This window comes from Enhydra lutris, unplaced genomic scaffold (genome assembly GCF_002288905.1).
Source record: "Enhydra lutris kenyoni isolate GAN:26980312 unplaced genomic scaffold, ASM228890v2 scaffoldscaffold86, whole genome shotgun sequence".
Classification (NCBI taxonomy): domain Eukaryota; kingdom Metazoa; phylum Chordata; class Mammalia; order Carnivora; family Mustelidae; genus Enhydra; species Enhydra lutris.
In genome coordinates this window covers 1808905-1829881 of record NW_019154170.1, presented here as the reverse complement: position 1 = coordinate 1829881, position 20977 = coordinate 1808905, and the positions used below count along the sequence as shown (strand labels likewise).

The 20977-nt window shown below is 56.7% G+C and overlaps 2 protein-coding genes across 3 annotated transcripts; both read right to left on the bottom strand.

Moving 5' to 3' along the window:
- Positions 1-637: 637 nt before the first annotated feature.
- Positions 638-11422, bottom strand: LOC111161842 (KH-type splicing regulatory protein). 2 transcript variants are annotated; one of them, XM_022525850.1, is made up of 19 exons: positions 11150-11422; positions 9475-9571; positions 8805-8843; positions 8416-8455; positions 7481-7530; positions 7171-7242; positions 6384-6441; positions 5896-6070; positions 5607-5705; positions 5149-5247; positions 4920-5022; positions 4131-4231; positions 3862-4006; positions 3622-3782; positions 3428-3537; positions 2502-2599; positions 2201-2392; positions 2019-2096; positions 638-1925 (listed from the first exon to the last, which is right to left on the bottom strand). In XM_022525850.1, exons 1-19 carry the CDS (start codon positions 11405-11407, stop codon positions 1648-1650), a joined length of 2253 nt encoding a protein of 750 aa, XP_022381558.1. In that variant the 5' UTR covers positions 11408-11422; the 3' UTR covers positions 638-1647. The 2 variants fall into 2 exon arrangements, with proteins under 2 accessions (XP_022381558.1, XP_022381557.1); XM_022525849.1 differs by having other exon boundaries at positions 2201-2398; positions 2511-2599.
- Positions 11423-12002: 580 nt separating this feature from the next.
- LOC111161824 (solute carrier family 25 member 41) lies at positions 12003-18279 on the bottom strand. Its single transcript, XM_022525813.1, has 7 exons — positions 18079-18279; positions 17729-17884; positions 17102-17254; positions 16817-16924; positions 14322-14489; positions 14092-14239; positions 12003-13322 (listed from the first exon to the last, which is right to left on the bottom strand). The coding sequence occupies exons 1-7, from the start codon at positions 18277-18279 to the stop codon at positions 13150-13152; spliced, it is 1107 nt and encodes a 368-aa protein (XP_022381521.1). The 3' UTR covers positions 12003-13149.
- Between the last annotated feature and the right edge of the window lie 2698 nt (positions 18280-20977).

Below are 20977 nucleotides of genomic sequence, written 5' to 3'. Positions count from 1 at the left end.
CCAGTCCCGGGATGGGGGGGGGGGGGGGGGGGGGGGCTGGGGGGGGGCCGGGCGGGGGGGGGGGGGGGGGGAGAGAGGAGGAGCAGAGGCCAAGGGGCTCAACTGGGGGAAGGGAGGGGGCCTGCGACAGCAACACCTGGTCCAAGGAATGTTCCAACTCTAACTAAAAAAAAGAAATAGCAAGAGTGACTTTTTTTCCTTTTTAAAAGTTTATTTTAAAAACATGAAGAGGGCCAAGGGTAGAAGGAAGAAAATGAATTGCTTTCCCCTGAAAGAGGCAGTTTCAGGAAGGGATAGAGATTTTTATATATATATATATAAATTTTATAGGTTTTGTTTGCTTTTTGTGTTTTTTATATTTAAAAATTTTTTTTTTTTTTGGCAGATTTAATTCTATCTTCTACAGCTGGCTCAACATGAAGGATCCCAATTTTGAAAGAAAAAAAGCATGAGACACACAGAATAAGCGAGAGAGTGAGAGCCCAGCATCGCCCAAGGCCATGACCAACAAGCCACTCACAAGGGCTCCCCCCCCACACCCCTCACGGCAGCCATCGCTCTCTCGCCAAACAAACGAGGAAAAAAAAAAAAAAAAAAAAAAAAACCCCCCAAAAAAAAAAAAAGGAAAAAAAAAAAAAAAAAGATTTTCACAGATGAAGAAGTTCACATTCATTCGAGTCATTGAGCCTGCGGAGAGGGAAGAGATAGGAATTGGTCACTCCGGGGAGGGGAGGGGGGCGGGAGAGACGGGGACGGTGGCAAGGAGGGGCCAAGAAGCCCCGCTCCTCGGCCTGTGGTGAGCTCAGGCTGGAACCATGTGTTTGTAACTGTCTAGTCAAGTGCTCCGGGGACTCGGCTGAAGTCAGACCGGCTCCTTGATGGAGGAGGGGGGAGAGAGGGACATGAGGACCAGGAGGAGAGAAGCGGGGCCGCAGAGGCAGAGAGCAGGGAGAGGGCGAGAAGCGCGCTCAGGGTCTGGGAGGGAGGAGGGGCGCCCTCTGTCTTCGGAAGGCAGGTGCTCTGGCGCATCACAACATGACAATCTCAGAGATCACGGTGTCCCCACAACACCCCTGTGAGGTAGGTTGGAAGGTGGCGACGATCGTCATGCCCACTTCACAGACAAAACCGGGACACAGAGGCAGGCGCGAGAGCAGAGGAGGCGGAGCCCAGGCGGGGCGGGAGGGGCCCTGGGGCCGGCCCCCTTGGCAAGCTCCCCGAGTCCCACCAGAGCCAGGGCTGACCCACGCTGGGGCCGCCTGCAACACAGTCACTTGGACACAAGGAAAAGATCGTGGGGTTAAAAATAAAAGAATGCCAAGAACAAAACCCAAAAAAGTAATGCAGAGAGGGGAAAACACATCCGTTTTCTTCCCAAGTGGCCAGATTTTGAGTGAGCGAGTTAGCAGCCAGGACGGCGACCAACGTCTGTGCTGCTGGCCTGCCCCCCACCCCCAGGACTACCCACCAGTTCAACAGTTCGACCTTGTGTGTTTCGCGCTTCCCCCAGCATCGCAACAGCGTGACACAGGAACAAGCGGGCCGGCGCAGGGAGGCCTCTTCGTTTAACCTCTGGACCCAGCGCACACGTCCCCAGCTCGTGAGGACTCCCGGAGACCTCTGGCCACACGGCCCCCGCTGCAGGCATCAAGGACACACCCCGCAGGGGAAGGGATTTCCGGCGCTACCCACTAAGGCAGGATGGACGGTGGCCGGGGGTTGGAAGGAAAAAGGAGGAGGAGGAGGGTGGCAATTCCCACTTGCCTGCTGCTGTCCCTGCTGTGTGGGTGGAGGCTGGGGGCCGCCAGGACCTGGAGTCTGGCCGTAGTACGCGGCTTGCTGTCTGTAATATTCGGCCCAGGCGGCGCTGTAGTCTGGCTGGGAGCCTGGGGGTGCTCCCGGACCCCCTCCGGTGGCCACTTGAGCTGCGGGCAAGCGGAGTCACGGTGAGGAGTGTGGCCGGGGGCTAGAGGGCCAGGCCCTGCCCCTGCCCCTGCCCTGCAGCCCCGGCGGCTCACCCTGCTTCTTGTAGTACTCCTCCCAGGCCTTCGTGTAGTCCTGCTGCGGGGGCGCTCCGGGCTGCTGTGGCTGCTGGCCTGCAGGAGGAAGGCCTCGAGAACTCAGAGCGCGGCACAGGGACGCGGCTGCCCCTCGCCAGCCTCGGGCTTGCTTGAGCCCCCGCACTGGCCCCCGCACTCACCGATCTTTTTGTAATACTCTTCCCAGGCCTTAGTGTAGTCTGACTGGCCGGCGGGTGGGGGCTGAGGGGGCTCGCCCTGGGCAGGGGGGGCCGCGGGGGCCGGTGCAGGGCCGGGCACAGGGCCTGGGGGCTGCTGGTAGTAGTGTGAGTAGTAGGCGGCCCAGGCGGCGTTGGGGTCTGCGGCGGCTGCAGCTTTATCTGGAGGACGACAGCGGGCTGAAGCGCAGGACCGGAAGCGAGCCCCGCCTTCCCCGCCGGCACCCAAGCACCCCTGCCCGGTCCTGCACCTCCCCCGGGCAGCTGTACTTACTCGGGTCATGAGGAGCAGGTGGTTGCCACTGGGGGTAGGTATTGCCCCAGCCCTGGGGTGGGTACTGGTGAGGAGGGGGACCGCCCGCACTGTGGGACAAGAAAGACAGGACAAGTGAGCTGGGGCCACTCCTCCACGGGGGCAAGGGTGGCTGGCAGGAAGGAGACCCAGGCCGAGCCCACTGTGTATACTCAGTCACAGGCCCCTCGCTCAAGGAAACGTGAGATGAACAATGCCAAGCCTCAAACTCCGTTGGCTTGAAGATGTCCAAGTCCCCCAAATTCAACATACACGGGTCTGCCTGTTAGACGGGAGACGAGGGTCAACATCTGTGACATCTTTTAAAAATGGCATCTGTGGGGACGCCTGGGTGGCTCAGTGGGTTAAGCCGCTGCCTTCGGCTCAGGTCATGATCCCAGGGTCCTGGGATCGAGTCCCGCATCGGGCTCCTTGTTCGACAGGAAGCCTGCTTCTCTCTCTGCCTCTGCCTGCCTCTCTGTCTGGTTGTGTGTACTCACTTGCTCTATCTCTCTCTCTGGCAAATAAATAAAATCTTAAAAAAAAAAATGGCATCTATGTGGGCGCCTGGGTGGCTCAGTCATTAAGCATCTGCCTTCAGCTCGGGTCATGATCCCAGGGTCCTGGGATCGAGCTCGCATTGGGCTCCCGGAATTCTCTCTCTCGCACTCCCTGTGCTTGTGTTCCCTCTCTCGCTATCAAATAATATATAAAATCTTAAAAAAATAATAATGACAAAAATGGCATCTATAAATGCAGGATACTATGCTGGATCATGTCTTGGACGGGTGACATCAAAACTTCTTTTTGGTGGTGAATGAAAATGGGGTCCACTGCTCTTCCTGCCAGCACAGCACCCCCCATGTCCCAAATCCCAGGAAGCTGAGAGAATTACTCACTGTGGGGGAGCCCCAGGTGGCCCCTGATTGAAAGGCCCAGGGTTGAAGGGCCCCATGGGGCCTGCAGGGCCTGGTCCCCCTGGGCCTGGTCCAACTGGGCAGAGGGGACCCTGGAGAAAGGAGAAGCGAAGTCAGTTGGGAGGGAAGGAGACTGGAGATGGGTCCGGGCCCCAAGAGCCCCTCCCTGAGCCCACCTCAATCTTCTCCTCAATGAGCTGCTTGGCGTGGTCAATCTGCTGGGGTGAGCCCCGGATGATGAACAACTTGAAGTTGGGGTCCCCGTTGGGCGGCAGCTGCCGGGAGATCTCCACGAAGGCGCCCGTCTGCTGGTTTATGGCTTTCACGTTCTCCCCGCCTGCGGGGAGCCACAGGCAGTGAAGGGAAGGCGGAGCAGAGGAAGGGGCGGGGAGACAGAATGCCGACAGCAGACTCACCTCTGCCGATGACCAGACCACACTTGTGAGTGGGGATGGAGAAGGTCATCTCTCCGCCAGGAGGGCCCCAGTTGCCTTGGCCCCTTCCTCGTCCCCGGCCCCCCGGGGGCATGCCAGGACCCCCTGGTGGACCGGGGGGACCACTCTGCGAGACAGGAGACAGGCAATGAGCGCAGAAAACTAGCCTGGCGCCTGGACTTCCCCTGCAGGGCCGGGCACGTCCCCTCCGACCTCACCGGCCGTCGGCAGCACAGCCCGACACCACCTACCCTGAGGCTCTGGAGGAGATCATTGATGATCCGCGCCGCGTGCTCGCACCGGTCTGGGGGCCCCATTATGTGAGCGATCTTCTCAGGACCTGTCCCATCGTCTGAAGCCAGCATCCAGAGAACAGGGAGACGGATTTTACAGAAAAGCACAACACCAAACCCCATAACACCGCCTCTGCGAGGCAGACACCGTGCCAAGCCAGGTGTCAGAAATATCTCGGGCTCCAAGTGCCGCTCATCACACGCCACGGACTGAGGCGCGGGGGGAAATGCGGTTGGGCCGGGTTTCCAAGGAAGAAAACCGACCAACTAGGGCAGGGCAGCAGCTGAGGCTTCTTCCGGCACGCGGCACCCCCAGAACAGATGCATTTTATGAAACTGAGAACGATAATAGACCTCAGAAAAGCAACAGAGAAGTCCTCCTCCCCATGGGCCTGCCACTTGGGAGACTCTCGCTGAGGCTTGGCAGTAGCCCAGAGTTGGGACAAAGTGATCTGATCCAACCCCGGCTGCCCTGTCAGGATGGGCCATTCGGTGGGAAAGAGGAAACGGGGAGATTTGATGAAGGGAAACCATTCCATATGCCCTTCGCGAGCTCTCACACAGCTCTCCCACAAAGGAGGGACACAGAGCACGTGCTGCTGGCTGGGAGCGACGAGGCATCGCAGAGGCTCGGCGGGCTCCCTGGTGCCAGGCCCTCTGCAGTGGAGCCTCAGAGCGATCCCGAGGACAGAACCGGAAGACACGGCCACCCCCCACTCGGCTTATCTTCACAGCCAGGCCCCTGACCTTGCTTAAACTGTATCCGCACGCCAGCGTCGTTCTGGATCTTCTTGATCATTTCTCCACTCCGGCCAATGACCACCCCGACAGAATGCCTGGGCACTGGCACCTGAGGAGAGAGGGACGCGGAAGGGTCAGCTAAGTCTTGTCCCTGCAGTTCTGGTGCCCTCTGCCCACCAGAGCTGAGTCACACCCACCCCGTGGTCTTCCACTACTACGGGAGGCCTGCACTCACATCGATGCCCCCGCCAATCCGGGATCCGTACTCGTTCCGGTCCCCAAAGCCACCCTGGTCGCGTTCCCGGAGAATGTCCATCACCATCTCACAGGCTTGCTGCAAACACACAGGGCAGGGTGTGCACAGGGCAAGCCCCCCAGCACTGTTCCCCCAGCCTCCCATGATCCAAGGGCTCAGGGACCTAAGCTGAGCCCACCGCAGAGCCCTGCTGAGCTCCTGACCTGCCATCCTGAGAGGGAGGGATGGCCAGCCATCCCCATTCTCCAGATAAGAAATGGAATGATCAGGGTTTAGACCTCCTGCTCATGTCCAACCCTGTCCAACTCAGTATGAGAGTGAGAGCCCTGGGCTGACTTCAAGAGAACACACTTGAAAATCTCTCCCCCTTCACTCAAATCTCCAGCCCTACCTGTCACTCACTTCTCCCGACAGACCGTCACCCCTGGGGTTCTCACCTGTACTTTGTAAGGATCCCCAATGATGCGGAGAGGCTTGTCCACATTCGTGTTCTGGGAGCCATCTTGAATTAAAATCATCTTCACTCCAGCTCGCTCCTTTACAACCAATGCGGACAGTCAGTGCCAGGCTTTCAAACGACTTTCTGGGGCTAGTTCACGCAGGGGCAGGCGTGACCACACAGGGTAAGAGGCTCTGGCAAAGCCGTTGGTGGGGTGTGCACACGCAGACGCAGAAGGAGACTTTCCTGCGACAGGAGGAGCTTCTGTCCTCCATCCCACCCCTCACCTGCAGCTGCTTAATTGTCTCCCCGCCTTTGCCGATGACCAGGCCGGCCTTCCCCGCGGGGATCATGATCTCCTGCACGGTGCCGTTCTGGCCCCCATTGGCATTGTCGTGGAACTGTCCTGGGGGCCCCCCACGACCCCGAGACACAATGTCATCCAGCATCATCTTTGCTTTCCTGGGAAGGGAAGAGCGGGGTTCAGACACCGAAAGATCAAGGGCCTGACAGTCCTGTCCAGCTCAAAGGGGAAGAGGGGACTCCACATGTGGGTCTGACAGATGACGAGGAAGAGGGTCTATCCCCAGGACTGGAGCTATTCAGGTGGTTCTCTCAGCTCTTCGAAGTCGGGGGGCCATCAAACCATCAGTACAGGCCTCTGGCGAGGGGAAGGGTTGAGGACTGGGCGGAGTCACCCCCAACTTTTCAGAGGATGGAAGGAGCTTCTGCTTGCTCCCCTCATCACAATGACAGGCCCTGCCAAGGGACTTACTGGACAGATTCTGGGGCTCCCGTCAAGGACACGCTGCGCTCGGGTAGGCCGCCGCTGTCTGCAGAGGAGAGAGAGGGTCAGTGCCGCCCGGGGTCCACTGACACTAGAGAAAGGCTTTCCACTGAGACGGGGAAACTTGCACAGCAAACAACAGCTGCTTCTGCCCGCAGCAGCCTGACCACATGATGCCTCGTCAGACTCCCGGGAGCTGCTCCACGCAAGACCATGGCCGGGAAGCCTGAAGTCCAGTCAAGGTGCTAAACCACTTAGGGGAAAAGGATGAGGTAGAAGGCAGTCCTAACCCTGGGCCACTCCTGCCACCGCCAGTCTGCAAACCCCGCTGCGGTGGAGCCGGTCCTCAGGAACCCCTGCCAGCCGGGCAGCCAGACTGGGATTCAGACCCAGGCCGGCCTCAGAGCCATTCCTTCCAGTGCATCTCCCTGCCTCACACATGCCCACTGGTTTCCGGCTGGGTGTTCACTTCAGATGGTGACTTAACTAACGGTTTAGAGCAAGATCTAGGACAAAACTTCCTATATTCAACCTCCCGTCTCCCACCTCAGCCTTCCCCCAACTACAAAGTGAAAGGAAGGAAAGTTGCAGCTACGTTGCAGGGTGCAGTGCTGTACTGGCTGAGACCTTGCCCTGCGCCTGGCATAGAGAAAGCGCTCAGTAAATACCAACCTCTCTCGCTTCTGTCCAGTTGAATGATTATGAACGCACTAGGAGACCAGCCCAGCCCCGCACCCAGCCCCGCGCCCATTCTGACAGCGTCGGGCTCCCGTACCTGGAGAGATCTGGACTTTGCAGCCTGAGTCCTGCTGGATTTTGTTGATCTGTTCGCCTCCTCTGCCGATGACTAGGTGGGGAAAAGGGGTAATGCAGAGGTTGACGAGGGCACCCCAGTGCTCAAAACACTGTGTGGCAGGGCTTCCTGGCCCTCCTGAGAGCCCCACCTGCCCCCCACCCAGAGAGGACAGGTGAGAGCAGAGGACAATAGACCTTCTCACACCAGAAGCTCCTGAGCCAGCAGGGGCTCCCAGGACACATCCCTGAGAGGCAGGGAAAATGGACACCCCACAGCGACCCACACTCACTCAGTCCCACCATGCCGTCTGGGACTCTGTACTCTTCTGTCATTGAAGTCCTGCAAGAACAGACAATGAAAGTCAGTCTCCAGTGAGCAGCAGCAGACAGACACGGGTCTCCAGGAGAAAAGGCCCCTCAAAGCCAAAGCCCCTGACCTGTGGGGCCCTTGGTCTACTGGCCTCTGCCCATGCTTCCCACCACATCTGGACCAGGACCCCACAGGCCTAAGCGGAGTGTGACAAGAGCACAGGGCTCCCTCTCCCCACAGCAAGCCCCTCAACTCTCAAGGCCTCAGATTCCCCATTCAGGCCACAAGAGGCTTGGTCGGGGTCAACGTGGTCCCTGAACTAGTGCTGCTCCCACCAACTCTGGAGCAAGAGCAAACACTTGGACACGTCTACGGAATTCCGATAATCATTTCAAATCTCTTGACTTAAAAAAAAAAGTTCGTATCTTTTCCACGTCAGCTCCCTAACAAACCAATTTTACTGCATTTCGTATAAGCAAAAAAAAGAAACAATGTGGTCCTTCACAAAGACTTCTACATCAGATCCACTGAAGTCATGGGCGGTGGGCGGCAAAAAGGTAGGAAAGAACCCCGGGCCCCACCAGTCCTGGGGGATCAAACATTTGCAGAAGGCGGACAAGAAAACCATGGGCGGCCCCCAGCCCTTCTAGAAAGATGGCTGTCTACTGCTAAGTGTCCCACCACAGCGCAGGCAGCAACAGGGCGCAAAGACCGCCCCTCCCTGGGCCCTGCACACAGGCAAGCACAGGAGCAAAGGCAGCTCTTCTGCCTCCTGGGCTTCTCTGTGACCAAGCGAGCAGCGGGGACAAGGTCTGAAACGGTGCAGCCCCAGACACAGCTCTCCCCCAACTTAGCAAAAAAAGCTAGAGACAGCTGACCGACAAGAAAGCAAGTGTTCTCCAAATCACAACTCACCTGGGGGGAGGATGGATGGGTCCAAGTTGAGAACTGATGGCTGCAGAAGAGAAAATTCAAAGCAAAGATTGGCCTGGCTCCTCTCTGGGACCCTGAACACCGCTGGCCCCCAGGTAGTCCCGTCTGCACAAGGAGTGGCTGGCACTTAGTACGGTGCTCCTGGGCCTCCCTGAGTGCTTGAGTGTGACGAACCCACCGCCCATCTGACTGGCTCTGCCTCCGTCTCCAGGGGACTCTGGGATCCCTAAAGTTCATGGACTCCAGATGCTAAGCACCTAGAGCCTCCACTAAGAACAGGTGCCATCTGCTCAGAGCTTCTAGCTCCCAAATTCCAAAAACCTCTTAAGACCCTGAAGCTGCCCTCTGCCTGGATCATCCAATGGACTTACAGTCTCCCTGGGAAGCCAGTTTCTTGCTCTCCGGTTGGTCTGTGAAAGAGAGAGGATGTCAGATGCTGCACCCACCCACCCACAGCTGCCTCTAATCTAATGCTGGTGCCACGCGGCCTGGCAAACAGCCCCCCTCCCCCACCCCCAATATCAGAGCCAAGACAGGAGAGTAGCAGGGACCAACTTCGGAGAGGGGGGCCAGACGTCCCTCAGTCCCACCACCAGCACTGAACAGTAAAAAAGTCCTTTATAACAGGAGCGATGATGGCGGCATTCGAGTCCGGGGTCAGGGTCAGGGAGGGCCCAGGTGTAAGGCCCATTTCGGTCGATCCCCACATTGATTATACTGGCCACCGTGGGCAGCGCTGCACGCCCTGGGCCAGCCAAACGGCACTTACATGGGGCCTCGACCCGACTGCGAGCATTTCCCAGGCCTACCAGAAGGGGAGGACCGATCTTGAGAACTTACAACTTGGACCTAGTCACAATCAATCTGCTCCTCTCAGCCACCCGATACCCCAGGATGGCAGCCCAAACAAAGAGAACGAACAAAGCTGGGACTGCTGGGGTTTGAAAAAACCAAACGGCAGTGAGCTTCCCCTGACGATGGACCGTGTTCAAACAAAGACCTTCACTCTACGCCCAGGCCTTCTTCCCAACAAGCAGTTACCTCCATCTTCTAACTGCCTCTTTTGGCCCCCAAAACCAAAATCAGGAGTGCTGTTGTTCACTGTGGTAGCAGCGTCGCCTCCAATTTTGGCTGCGATCTAGAATAAAAATCGTAAGCACAGAAGGTTACCACCACAACCAATCCTCCCTGGTGTTCAGATCAACTTCTCAGAACCTACTCGAGGGCCTCGGCGTTCAAGAGTCATCCAGGAATTTCAAACCCCGTTCTAGGTGGGATCTGCGCTTACGTTTGTTTGCAAATGGACCCCAATCCACACTGATCTGCTCTCAGGAGGGTCCTTGGGTTGCCTCCACGAGGGAGGCAGAAACAGTGACTGTAGCCCGGCTCTTCTGGGATGGTGAAGAGCACAACTTTCCTTTCTCGAAAGCTTGCCATTTGTTGGACAAGTTTTGGGAAATTTTTTGCTTAAAGGCATCCAAAATCTTCACTCCACCAGAACAAAAGACCCTTTCTGAGAACACAGGTTACATATCAGACGCGTGAGCAGCAACTGCAGATAACCCCAATCCCACAAACTTAAAACCAGAGTCCGTTTGTGGGTCTATTACAAGTTTTCCAAAGACACACAAACCATGAACTAAGGATCTATCTTTCCACCTCCCCCAATTTTCCTTCTTCTAAGGCTTGGAGCCAGAGCTCTTGGGGTAAGACTTACTCCCACCCCAGCCAACAGCATCAACTCGCCTCGTTACAACTGCTTCTCTGTCAAGGCAGTTTGGTGGGCACCTGGATGAAGGGCAGGTGAGAACCCGACCCTGCTCCTTAGGTGAGAAAGCCACAGACCACACTGGGCGGGAACAGGGTGTTCACCTAACGGGACCTCCCACTCTGCCCTGGAGGCACTGGAACAACCCGGGGAAAGCACTCAATAGCAAAGGCACTCAGCCGGACCCCAGCCCGGCGGCTTCCTGAGAGGACAGCAAACTTCTCCCATTCTACGGGCCCCCTGCTCTCCAGGACGTGGGGAGGCTGCAAAAGGAGCCGAGGAGGTCAGTCACACCGGCATGTGACACTTCCATGTTATCATCATGCCTCAAAACACATTGGTGGGACCCTCCCCTCTTTCCCAAAGAGAGACAGACCAGGCTTTCAAGCCACCGGAAGCATCAAAAAGAGCCAGCCCCTGTGCCCACCCTCCTCATTTCCCCTAAGTGCTCGGCCACTCTGGCAGCAAGGGTCCCCCTTTCCAGGCTCAAGAGGAAGGGCTGTTTTCCTCCCACAGTTCCTTCTCCCCGAGAAGCGGGCAAAAAATGAGACTGGGTCGGGGGCAAACAGCTCTCTGCTCTGATGGGGAGATGAGGGCAAAGCAAGACCCTACCCCCCTCCGGGGAAGAGGGACACTCTGCTTCCTAGAGAGCGGAGCGTGCCCTCGGGTGTCCAAAGTGGGGGGTTCCCCAAAGTCAGTCCCAGCCCTCCGGGGCCACTAAACATCCAGGGGCCGTTCATGGCGACCCCCCGGACACCCCTTTCCCCTGCAGGGGGGGTCACCCGCGGGGGGCCCACTGGAGACATCCTGGGCGGCCCAGGCCCCCGCCTACAGCTCCACGTGACCCCACGGCGGCCTCGGGCCCCCCCTCCGCGACCCCGCGCGCGCGCGCGTGACCCCGCCCCCTCCCCCGCTCGCGCGCGCCCCTCAGGCCCGCGGCCTCCTCACCTGGCGGGCCCGCTGCACGGCGTCGGCGAAAGCGTCCTTGCGGATTCCCGGGCCTCCCCCGCCGGGCGGCTGGGAGGGACCCCCGGCCGACCCCCCGCCCGGGCCGCCGCCGCCGGGGCCGCCGCCGCCCCGGTCCCCCGCGCCCGGCGGGCCCGACGGAGGGCCTCCCCCGGCGCCCCCGGCTCCCCCGGCTCCCCCGCCGCCGCCAGCGGGCGGCGGCGGCCCGGGCGGGGGTCCTCCCGTGCTGTAGTCCGACATGGCGCGGCGGGGCCGGGCCTGGCGCGGAGGCTGAAGCTGAGGAGGAGGCGGCGGCGGCGGCGGCTCAACGCGGGAACAAGGCCTCGCTCCACACGGCCGCGGAGCACTCTGGGAACCCAGCGGCTGGGAAGACGACGAGGGGGGAGAGGGACGCCCCCTCCCGCCGCCGGCGTGACGGACGGCGCCGCCAGGCCAATGGGAGGCGGCCGCCGCTCCTGGGACACCAATCGCGGGCTCTGGAGGCGAGCGGCCAATCGCAGTGCCGCGAGAGGCAGTGGGCGGGAGGCGCCGCGTGACTGACAGGTCTCGGAGGCAGTGGGATGCGGGCTGCCGGTGCTGGGCGGGCAAATCAAGGCGACCCGAGAAGGCAGGAAGCCCAATGAATCGGGAGTTCCAGAACTACGGGGCGACTTCAGAACCGGATTGACGACTCCGGAGAGTCAAGTGGATAGGAAGGAGGGGCCTGGCGAAAGGCCCCTTTGACCGGACTAGGCGGGCGCCAGGTGAGATAATCGTGCACGCAAGCCAATGAGTACACGCAGAAGGCGGTTCTTGCGAAGATTGGCAGTCAATTTAATCCAACCCCTGACGAATTCTGGGTGACGCGCTTAGGTTTGGACTGGATGGCTTTCCCTGTTAACCAGAATCCTTTGCTAGCCTTGATTGCTAAGCCAATGGCTGGGCGGTGGGGGCGGGTGCAAGGTGACGGACACCGCTCTGGACGAATGGCAGGGAAGGAAATGAAGGTGCCCAGTTTTGGTGGGAGCCAGTGGAAGAGGAGCTGCATTGGGGCGGAGCCGGCCGCCAAATGCGAGCGGGGATTAGCCGCAGCGAGAGTGAATGGCAGTCGACGTGGGCAGTGCCGACCGGCTGCGGGGAATTCGGCCTGACGTCTGGGTTAGCGCCCCAGGAGCCTGGTTGGGTAGGCCGAACACATGGCCTGCTCGAGGCCTTGGAGATCGGGTGCTTCCGGGAGGGGGTGGCCCAAGGGCAGGAGGGAACCCAGAGATCCCGTGTACCGACTGTCTTCTCCACCCAGGGTTCTAGAGCCCCCGCTTCTCTTCCAGGCCTCATGGAACTAGTTCCCCTCCAGAATTCAAGCGTCTAGGGCCGCGGGTTCTCTCCTAGGACCCTAATAACACCCCACGTCCTCTCCACATAAGGTCTGGAGATAGGAGCTCCAAGCTCCGATCCTAGGCCCTCAGTTTCTCTCCTGAACCCTGGCGTTAGGCGGGTTTACAATTCCTACTGAGGTCCAAGGGGCCCAAGATATCCAGGCCTCTTTCCGAGACCCAGGGCTCCCAGGTACCCAGCTTCCACTCCTGGGACCCAGGTATCCAAAGTGCCCAGCTCCCTCTTGGACCCAGGGTGTTCCGAGTCCCCAGCTCACCTCCTGAAACCAGGGATTTCTAGTCTAGACCCAGAGATACCAGATACCCAGCTCCCCTCCTGGACGCAGGTATCCCAGACACACCTGGCCGAAACTGTCTCTTTATTTCCGATTGTCTCTATGTCCACCGTTTCACCCTGAAGCCAGGACAAGCCACAACGAGCCAACCTGGAGTCCAGACTAGTCCCTGGCCGCACCCTTGGGAAGGATCCCCAGGGATCTTCCAGCCAGGCCCCCAGACTGCTTCTCCGGACAAACTGCCGCCTGGGCCTGAGCCTGGAGGGCTATTTGGGCCAGGAGACCCTGGATCTTCCTGTCCATTTCTGCCCAGAGTGTGTCAACTCGCCATCGCCTATACACCCAGGGTTTTCTTCATGGCTTCATACACCACGTAGCTGATGCCACCTGCTGGTAACACCTTCAGTAAAGTGGGAGTCATGCCTCGGTACAGCCCTGGCCAACCCTGCTGGGCCAGGATCCGCCGAAAGACTCCGCACATGGTGGGGTTCGAGCCCTCCACAGTGTCTGTGGGAACAGGGGCAAGCTCAGGGCTTCTCGCAGAGATGATCTGGCCACCTGGGGAGGCTGGAATGTTGGGGGGTTGGGTGAAGCCAGGGGCCGGAGTCTGGGGGTCAGTTGGGAAGGAGCTTGGAAGACTTTTAGAGGAAATCGGTCAGTCTGGGGAAGAGTGAGATCAACCCAGGCAAGAGTTTTCAGGATTTGTTTTCGGGAACATCTTAGAAAGCTTTCACACTTATTTGGGAGGGAACTTCGAAGATCTGCCAGAGATTTGGGGAGTGTGCTAAGGGGTGGTTTGGGGATATCTTCAAGATTCGGGTAGTGGGCCAAGGACTTGTTTGGGTGTTTGTGGATTGGTTTAGGGGCTAAGAGTCCATTTGCGGAGTACCCAACTTAGTGGGGGAAATGGTTATGACACTGGGAGGCCTAAACGTTGGTTTTAGCAAATTTAGGAATTTTAGGAATACAGGGTGGGTCTGTTTTGGAGAAGTTGGGAGAGCATTTGGGGAATCTGTGTCTTGAAGTATGGTGTGGGGGCCTGAGTCGCATTTGGGGGGCATTTATAGTCAGTTGGGAGATGCTCATTTCACTGGTTTGTAGGGTTAATTTGGGGGCTGGGGTCATATTTGGGGGTGAGTCTTGGTGAGTTTAGAGCTCAGCACAGGTGGCCAGGATCAGATGTGGAGACTTTGGGAGTCAGTTTTGGGGGATGAGAAAGTTCAGAGTCAAGGCTGAGGGGAGGGGCAGGCACGGTGGCCACTGGGGCTCTTCTGACCTTGGGCCTGCATCCGGGTGCGCACCAGCGTCAGCGGGTAACTGGCCATTTGGCCACAGGTCGTGGACAGTGTCACCGATGACAGACTGACCAGGCCACTGGGATCCTCCATGTCCCTGCCCGACTTCAACCAGAAACACCTGAGCATCTGCAAGAGAAGGGGGTCAGCAGGACACTCACTGCCGGCCTACGTCCACACCAGCCCCAGCACCCCTCTATGGGACCCGTACCTCATAGACGGCCAGGTCCGCGCAGGCGTACGGGATGATGCCGAGCACGTTGGGCAGGTAGCCGCGGTACAGGGCGCGGGGCCCCTCCCGCTCCAGGATCTGCCTCGCACAGTCCAGCAGCCCCTTGTACTGGCCCGTCCGGCGCAAGGTCAGCCGTGTCTTCAGCACCTGGGAAGGGTGAAGAGGGAGGGGGTTCATCCGATGGAAAGCTCTCATCGGCCCTCAGCGGCAGCCGGCGTTTCTGTCCTCCAGCTGAGGAAGCGGAAGCTGAGGAGTCCAGAGAGCGGAGGTTCGAACCCAGAGCCACGCGATCCCTTGGCCTGTGCGTGCCCTCCACCCAGGATTCAGAAGCCCCGGTGCTGACAGAGGCAAGAGGATAAGGAAAGTGGCGTGGACTGAGCGGAGTCACAGCCTATACCGGGCGGACACCAGATATAATGCCACGGGGGGTGCAGACCCTAGGTGGCCAGGTTTGCCAATTTTCCAAGAGAAGCCAGACATAATTTGTATGAAATACCCCCAACATCAAAATATTGGCAGCTCTACAGTTGCCTGTAAGACCAAACGCCACGTTCGATAGGCAGAATTCTGAGGTGGCCCCCAAGTTTCCCACCAGATATGTATGCTTCATATAATGCCCGCCCCCTGACCTTGAGAGTGTGCTAGGCCTGTGACTATGATGGGGTGTCACTCCCCTCGTCAAGTTACATGACGAAGGTGAAGGGATTGTGCAGATGTATTGGAGGTCCTGAAGCGCTTGATTTTAAGTGAAGCAAGACCGATTGTCCTAGGTGGGCCTGACCAAATCAGGTGATCCTTTTAAATGAGTCTGTTGCCAGAGACAGAAGAAATCAGAGTGATGGGGAGCATCCAGGACACCCTTCAGTTGCTCTTAAACGAGCAGACTGTTGTGGAGAGGACCACCTGGCAGGGACAGTACATGGCCTCTAGGAGCTGAGAACCTCAGTCCTACAACCATAAGAAACTGAATCCTGCCAGCAACCAAGGAACTTGGCAGAGGACCCAGGCCTCAGGTTCACTGTAGCCCAGCCAACACCTTGATTTTGGCCTGATGAAACCCTGAGCAGAGGACCTGACTAGCCAGTGCCCAGGCATGACCCACAGACAAAGGAGATAGTAAACCTGTATCATTTTAAGCTACTGAGTCTGGCAATTTGTTACACAGCAATAGAACAAATACACTATAAGACAAAATTTAGCTGGTCAAGGGCAAGAATTATATGGGGAAAAAAACAACAACTTTAAAAAGACCATTAAAGTCAATAAAAGGAGACTCGAACCCATGGAAATGATCTTGGACACCAGACCCAGCCTCATATAGATGGCAGGCACCTCTAAGCTTCTTTATAAATCGAATACCATCCCAGAAAAAAAAAAAAAAAAAAAAACAACCAATAGGTGACTTTTTCTGAACTAGACAAGTTACTTCTAAAGTTTATATGGGAAACCACAGCGGGGAGTAACCCGGAAAACCGATAAAGAGCAGGGATGGGGGATGAGAAAGCGTAAGATCAAGCCTGAAAAATTAAAGATGATAAAACTGTAGGGGCGCCCAGCTGGCTCAGTCAGAAGAGTTTGTGACTCTTGCTCGCAGGGTCATGAGTTCCAGCCCTGCGTTGGATGAAACAGTCTGGGGTTGTCAGGGACTCGGGAGAAGCAAGAAGAGGTGAGTAGGGGGGCACCTGGTGGCTCAGTGGGTTAAAGCCTCTGTCTTTGGCTCAGGTCATGATCCCAGGGCCCTGGGATCGAGCCACATCGTGCTCTCTGCTCAGCAGGGAGCCTGCTTCCCCCTCTCTCTCTGCCTGCCTCTCTGCCTACTTGTGATCTCTCTCTCTCTGTGTCAAATAAATAAATAAAATCTTAAAAAAAAAAAAAAGGGTGAGTAGGCAGAACTCAGGATTTTTAGGGCAGTGAAACTACTCTGTATGACACCCTAATGGTGAGTACGTGTCCATATACATCTGTACAAATCCAAGAATGGCAACTACGGGCTTTAATAATAATGTATCCATATTGGCTCATCAGTTGCAACAAACGCCCCCTCCCCCACACAAGACGTTAATAGCAGAAACTGTATACGTGGGGAGAGGTGTATAAGAACTCCTGTACTTCCTGCTCAGCTTTTCTGTAAATCTAAAACTGCTGTACAAAAAATCTAATTGTTATCCCCTGCAAGAAAAAGCGGGGGGGGGGGGAGACACTAGTGCTTGGACAGACATAGCAGAGTGAGAAGAGAAAGGCCAAAAATACTCTCAAATATGCACAGGAATTTATACCGGTTGCATCTTGGCTCATTGAGGAAAAGAACAGGACCCATCCAATACATAGGTGTTGAGATAACCTGGGAGCCATCTGGAATACAAGTGGGACACACACCTCACGTGAAGGAGAGGAGGGGAAGGAGGAGGAAGCGGTAGCAGCTGGTAGCTAATTTTCACCTTGTTTCATCTTCCATGGGGCAGGTGTTCTCTTACCTCCATGGGGTTGATGAGTGTCTGGGAGGTCGCCACAGCTAGGGAGCCAGCAAGGAGACGTTCCTGAAAGGGTGGGGACCCGTGCACTCCGCAGAAGTAATTCTTACACTAGAGCGGGAGAGAGGACCAGAGAGAACTGCTAACCTTCCTAGCTGAAACCAACCCTGGGTCTGGGGCCAGAGCGTGAAAGCGTGTCTTGGGTAAGGATCTGGGCTTGCAAGGAGATCTAGGAGAGGTTTGGGTTGAAGGGCAGGGGCTGGGCAAAGTGGGCTGCCCCCTGCCCACCTGTTCAAAGACGGAGAACTTGATGGCGTACTCAGGGGCAATCTTGAGGACGTTGATGCCATTGCCCCGCCACAGGGAGCGGAAGCCCCCTTCCTGGACCATGCTTCGGAGCCCCCCCAGCAGGTTCATGAAGTTAGTCTTGGAGGAGTAGACCTAGGGATAGGGAGGCCACTGGCCCTGTGAGGAGCCTCCCACCCGGATCTCCTCCATCCCAGCCTGGAGCTCAACCCCGTCCTGTCCCTAGCCACCCAACCCCATTCCTCCTCCTGCTCCCTCCCCAGCTGGCCTCACAGCACTGTAACCCACGCAGACCCACGTGCCCATCTATGTCCTCGTCTTCCTCTCCTTACCTGTTCTAGTTTGCCTTCAAAGCCATCCAAAGACCCTATCCCCGATTCCCTTATCCCCAGCCCCACCCTGTCCCTCCTGCCGGTCTCTCGGCTACTCCTTCAACCCTATTGGCTCCAGCGTTATCCTCAACTCCAGCCCCCACCCTTGTCTCCATTCAGCCTCCTCCTGACTCCAACCCACATCCCAGCCCCCCCCCCCCCCCCCATCCTGAACCCCATCAGCTCTGCCTCCGTCCAGCCCCACCCCAAAGGCTCCAGTGCTGGGTTCCCCGCGCACCTGCATATACACCTTGGCTCGGTCCAGAGGGGCCGTGCCCGTGCGGGATACCGCCCCAGCCATGGCCCCTGAGAGCAGAAACTTCCACAGGGCGCCCTCGTTATCCACTTGGAGGACATCCATGGGAACCATCAGCTGCTCTCCTGTGTCCAGCACCTGCAAGGCAGACCCAGCTCCCACCCGTACTCAGCCAGGCTGGAGCTCCTTCCCTGAACTTCCAGAAGCCCCTCCTGGTGAAGGCCCACCCTGGCCCCCACTGCTTCAAGGTGGAAAGCCAGGTCTGCTTGGAGGGGAGTGGGTCATGCAGAGGGGGCTGGAGGTGCCGGCTGACCTGCCGTTCTCAGACTCACCTGCTGTGATGGGAGATGCTCCAGGTCATTTTCACGCACGTGCCCAAACACATACCCGTACACATGTGTACAGCCTGGATTCCGGGAGAGGGGTGGGGGCAGGGTCGGAGGTGGGGCTTTGGTGAGCAAGGCCTTGACCCTCTTAAACAGGGTCTGGACGCTCAAGCAAGGCTTCTGCGCTTCCTCAGGCTGATCTCCCATGGGAGCCGGAGGGTCAGGAAACCCGGTTCAAATCCCTGGTGACAGATTTACCAATCCAGCAACCATGTGGGAGGGCCAGCTTGTAAATTGGGTACTGGGGCACAATGACGTCACAGAGGCCCTTGTGACCTCACTGGATGTGGTGGGCAGAACAAGAGTGTCCCCTACAAAATGTCCATATCCAGATCCCTCTAAAACCGTGGACTGGCCATGTTACGTGGCAAAGGGGAAAGTAAATTTGCCCAAGGATTTAAGGTCACTAACCAGCTGATGGGAGATGGGGAGAGTATTATGGACTCATTGCGTGGGCCCAGTCTAATCTCATGAGTCCTTAAACGGTGAAGAGGGAAGCAGGACTGTCAGCGTCAAAAGGATTCAACATGAGAAAGACTCGACCAACCATTGCTGGCTTTGCAGATGGAGGAGGGAACCACGATCCATGGAATGCAGGCAGGCAGACCCTCGAGGCTGGAAAAGGCCAGGAAGCAGGTTCTCCTCTGGAGCCTCCAGAAGGAGCTTGATTTTATCCCAGTGAGATCCGGGTCAGGCTTCTGACCTCTGGAATAGTACATCTGTGTTGTTTGAAGCCACCATGTTTGTGGTCATTTGTTACAGCAGCCATAGGAAACAAATGCACTGTGTGTTGTTGTCGTGGCAATGGGAGATGGAAGTGAGGGAGAATGGGAAGGTTCTGGAGCTCTGAGAGGGAGAGACCCAGTTGGTTTCCAAGGTGAGACAAGCATAGCTTTGGAGGCAACCTGGGTTTCAATCCCATCTAGGACAACTCCTGCTGTGTGACCTTGGGGTAATCACTCTACCTCTCTGAGCTTCAGTTTCCCCATGTGTTAACTGGAAGTGATGATAAACTGTACCACATCGTGTCAAGAGGTTGCAATGAATCTTCATGGAGAGCGTGTCTGTCCTCTATGTGGTTTTGTTCAAAAATCTTGATGTCATTCATGATTCTTCTCTTTCTCTTATGCCCACATTCTGTTATCAAATCCTGGCTTAACTTTTAACATATACCCGGAATCTGGCTGCTGCTCACCATGTCCATGGCCTCCACCCTGGTCCAGCCCCATGATGGATTACCTGGACCAGGGCAGCAGACTCCACTCTGGGCCCGCCCACTCTTGCATCTGGTCTGTACTCCCCACAATAACCACCAGAGGGCACCCGTGAGCACCTCAGTCCAGTCCTGCCCTCCCCTACCCACAGCCCTCCAGGGTTCCCATCTCCCTGGGGTGGAAGCACAAGTCCTCCCTTTTGCCCACAAGACCCTGCATGACCTCCCCGGTCCCCTTCCTGCCCTTCCCTCCTCCCTTCCTCCTCCTTGCCCATTCTGCTCCAGCCACACAGGCCCCCTCCCTGTTCCTCCAACACGCCAGGCACAGTGCTGCCCCAGAACCTTTGCACTGGCTGTTCCCTCTGCTTAGAATGCTGTTTTCCTGGACATCACCATGGCTCCCTCCCTCACTGTCCTTAAATCTTCATGCAACTATCCCCCTCTCCCTGGTGCTTCCTCTGACCACTCTATTTGAGATATAAACTCTGCTTCCCCATTTTATTTTTATTCATAGCACCTTTGCTTCCTACCCAGCTACACGTTCACTCATGTGTGTTACTCATTGTTTGTCTCTCCGCACTGGAATGTGGGGTCTTTGAGGGCAGTGATTGTTGTGTGTTGCACAAAACCGGGTCTGGCACAAAGCAGGGGTCCGGTAAATAGATGAGTAAGGAAAGGAGATAACACGGCAAAGGGCTCAGCACAGAGTCAACGTATTGAGTACTTGCTCAATAAATATGTTCTTATCCCTTTAAAGATGTCAGTGATAGGGGCGCCTGGGTGGCTCAGTGGGTTGGGCCACTGCCTTCGGCTCAGGTCATGATCTCAGAGTCCTGGGATCGAGCCCCGCATCAGGATCTCTGCTCAGCAGGGAGCCTGCTTCCTCCTCTCTCTCTCTGCCTGCCTCTCTGCCTGCTTGTGATCTCTCTGTCAAATAAATAAATAAAATCTTAAAAAAAAAAAAAAGATGTCAGTGATAACGTCCCCTATTTTGTGGGTGGGGAGACTCCAAAAGAGAAAAGTGGTCTGTGTGGTATTACAGCACACATCAGTTCCCAAGGCCCCAATGGTGGAACGGGATGTAAAAAGGTGGACCGGAAAATAGTTGTTGACTGGCCTCATTAAATAAAATCAAAGCGGTAACACTCCATGCTGGTATGACCGCAGTCAAAATAGGAATGCTAATTCCTCGTTGGTAGCTGTGTGTATCACAGACGATTTCTCTGGTGGCGGGACGCTGAAATTGTCATACCCTTTGACCCAGCAATCCCGCTTCCGGGAAAACGATCCTCAGGACATAATTTAAAGGAAGTAAAAATACAAAATAGTTAGCAAGGCTTGAGTCCATCTTCGAGTGGGTGGAAAATCATATCTCTGTGTGCGTATCAGTTAGCTGTTGCTGTGTGACAAATTACCCCAAATGTAACAGCTTAAAACACAAACAAGATGGTAAAAGGAGAAAGTTTGGTCATTTGAAGACAGGCAGAAATCGGACCGATTGGGTCTACAGGCTGAGGATTGCCGAGTGTCCGTGACTACCAGAAGCCAGAAGAGGCAGGAAAGATCCTCCCCCAGAATCTTCAGAGGGACCATAGCCCCATTGACACTTTGATTTCAGACTTCTAGCCTTGG

Bases quoted from the DNA above. Each gene is read 5' to 3' on its own strand.
- LOC111161842 (XM_022525850.1), bottom strand. From the start codon at position 11,407: ATGTCGGACTACAGCACGGGAGGACCCCCGCCCGGGCCGCCGCCGCCC. The intron at 6,071-6,383 runs GTAAGTCCCTTG...TTCCCTTCCCAG, and splicing joins GGAGCCCCAGAATCTGTCCA to GAAAGCAAAGATGATGCTGG. The intron at 3,783-3,861 runs GTGAGTCTGCTG...GGCTCCCCGCAG, and splicing joins TGGTCTGGTCATCGGCAGAG to GCGGGGAGAACGTGAAAGCC.
- LOC111161824 (XM_022525813.1), bottom strand. From the start codon at position 18,279: ATGGGAGATCAGCCTGAGGAAGCGCAGAAGCCTTGCTTGAGCGTCCAG. The intron at 17,255-17,728 runs GTGCGCGGGGAA...CCCTATCCCTAG, and splicing joins GAGCCAAGGTGTATATGCAG to GTCTACTCCTCCAAGACTAA. The intron at 16,925-17,101 runs GTGGGCAGGGGG...CTCCCGCTCTAG, and splicing joins AGTTCTCCGTCTTTGAACAG to TGTAAGAATTACTTCTGCGG.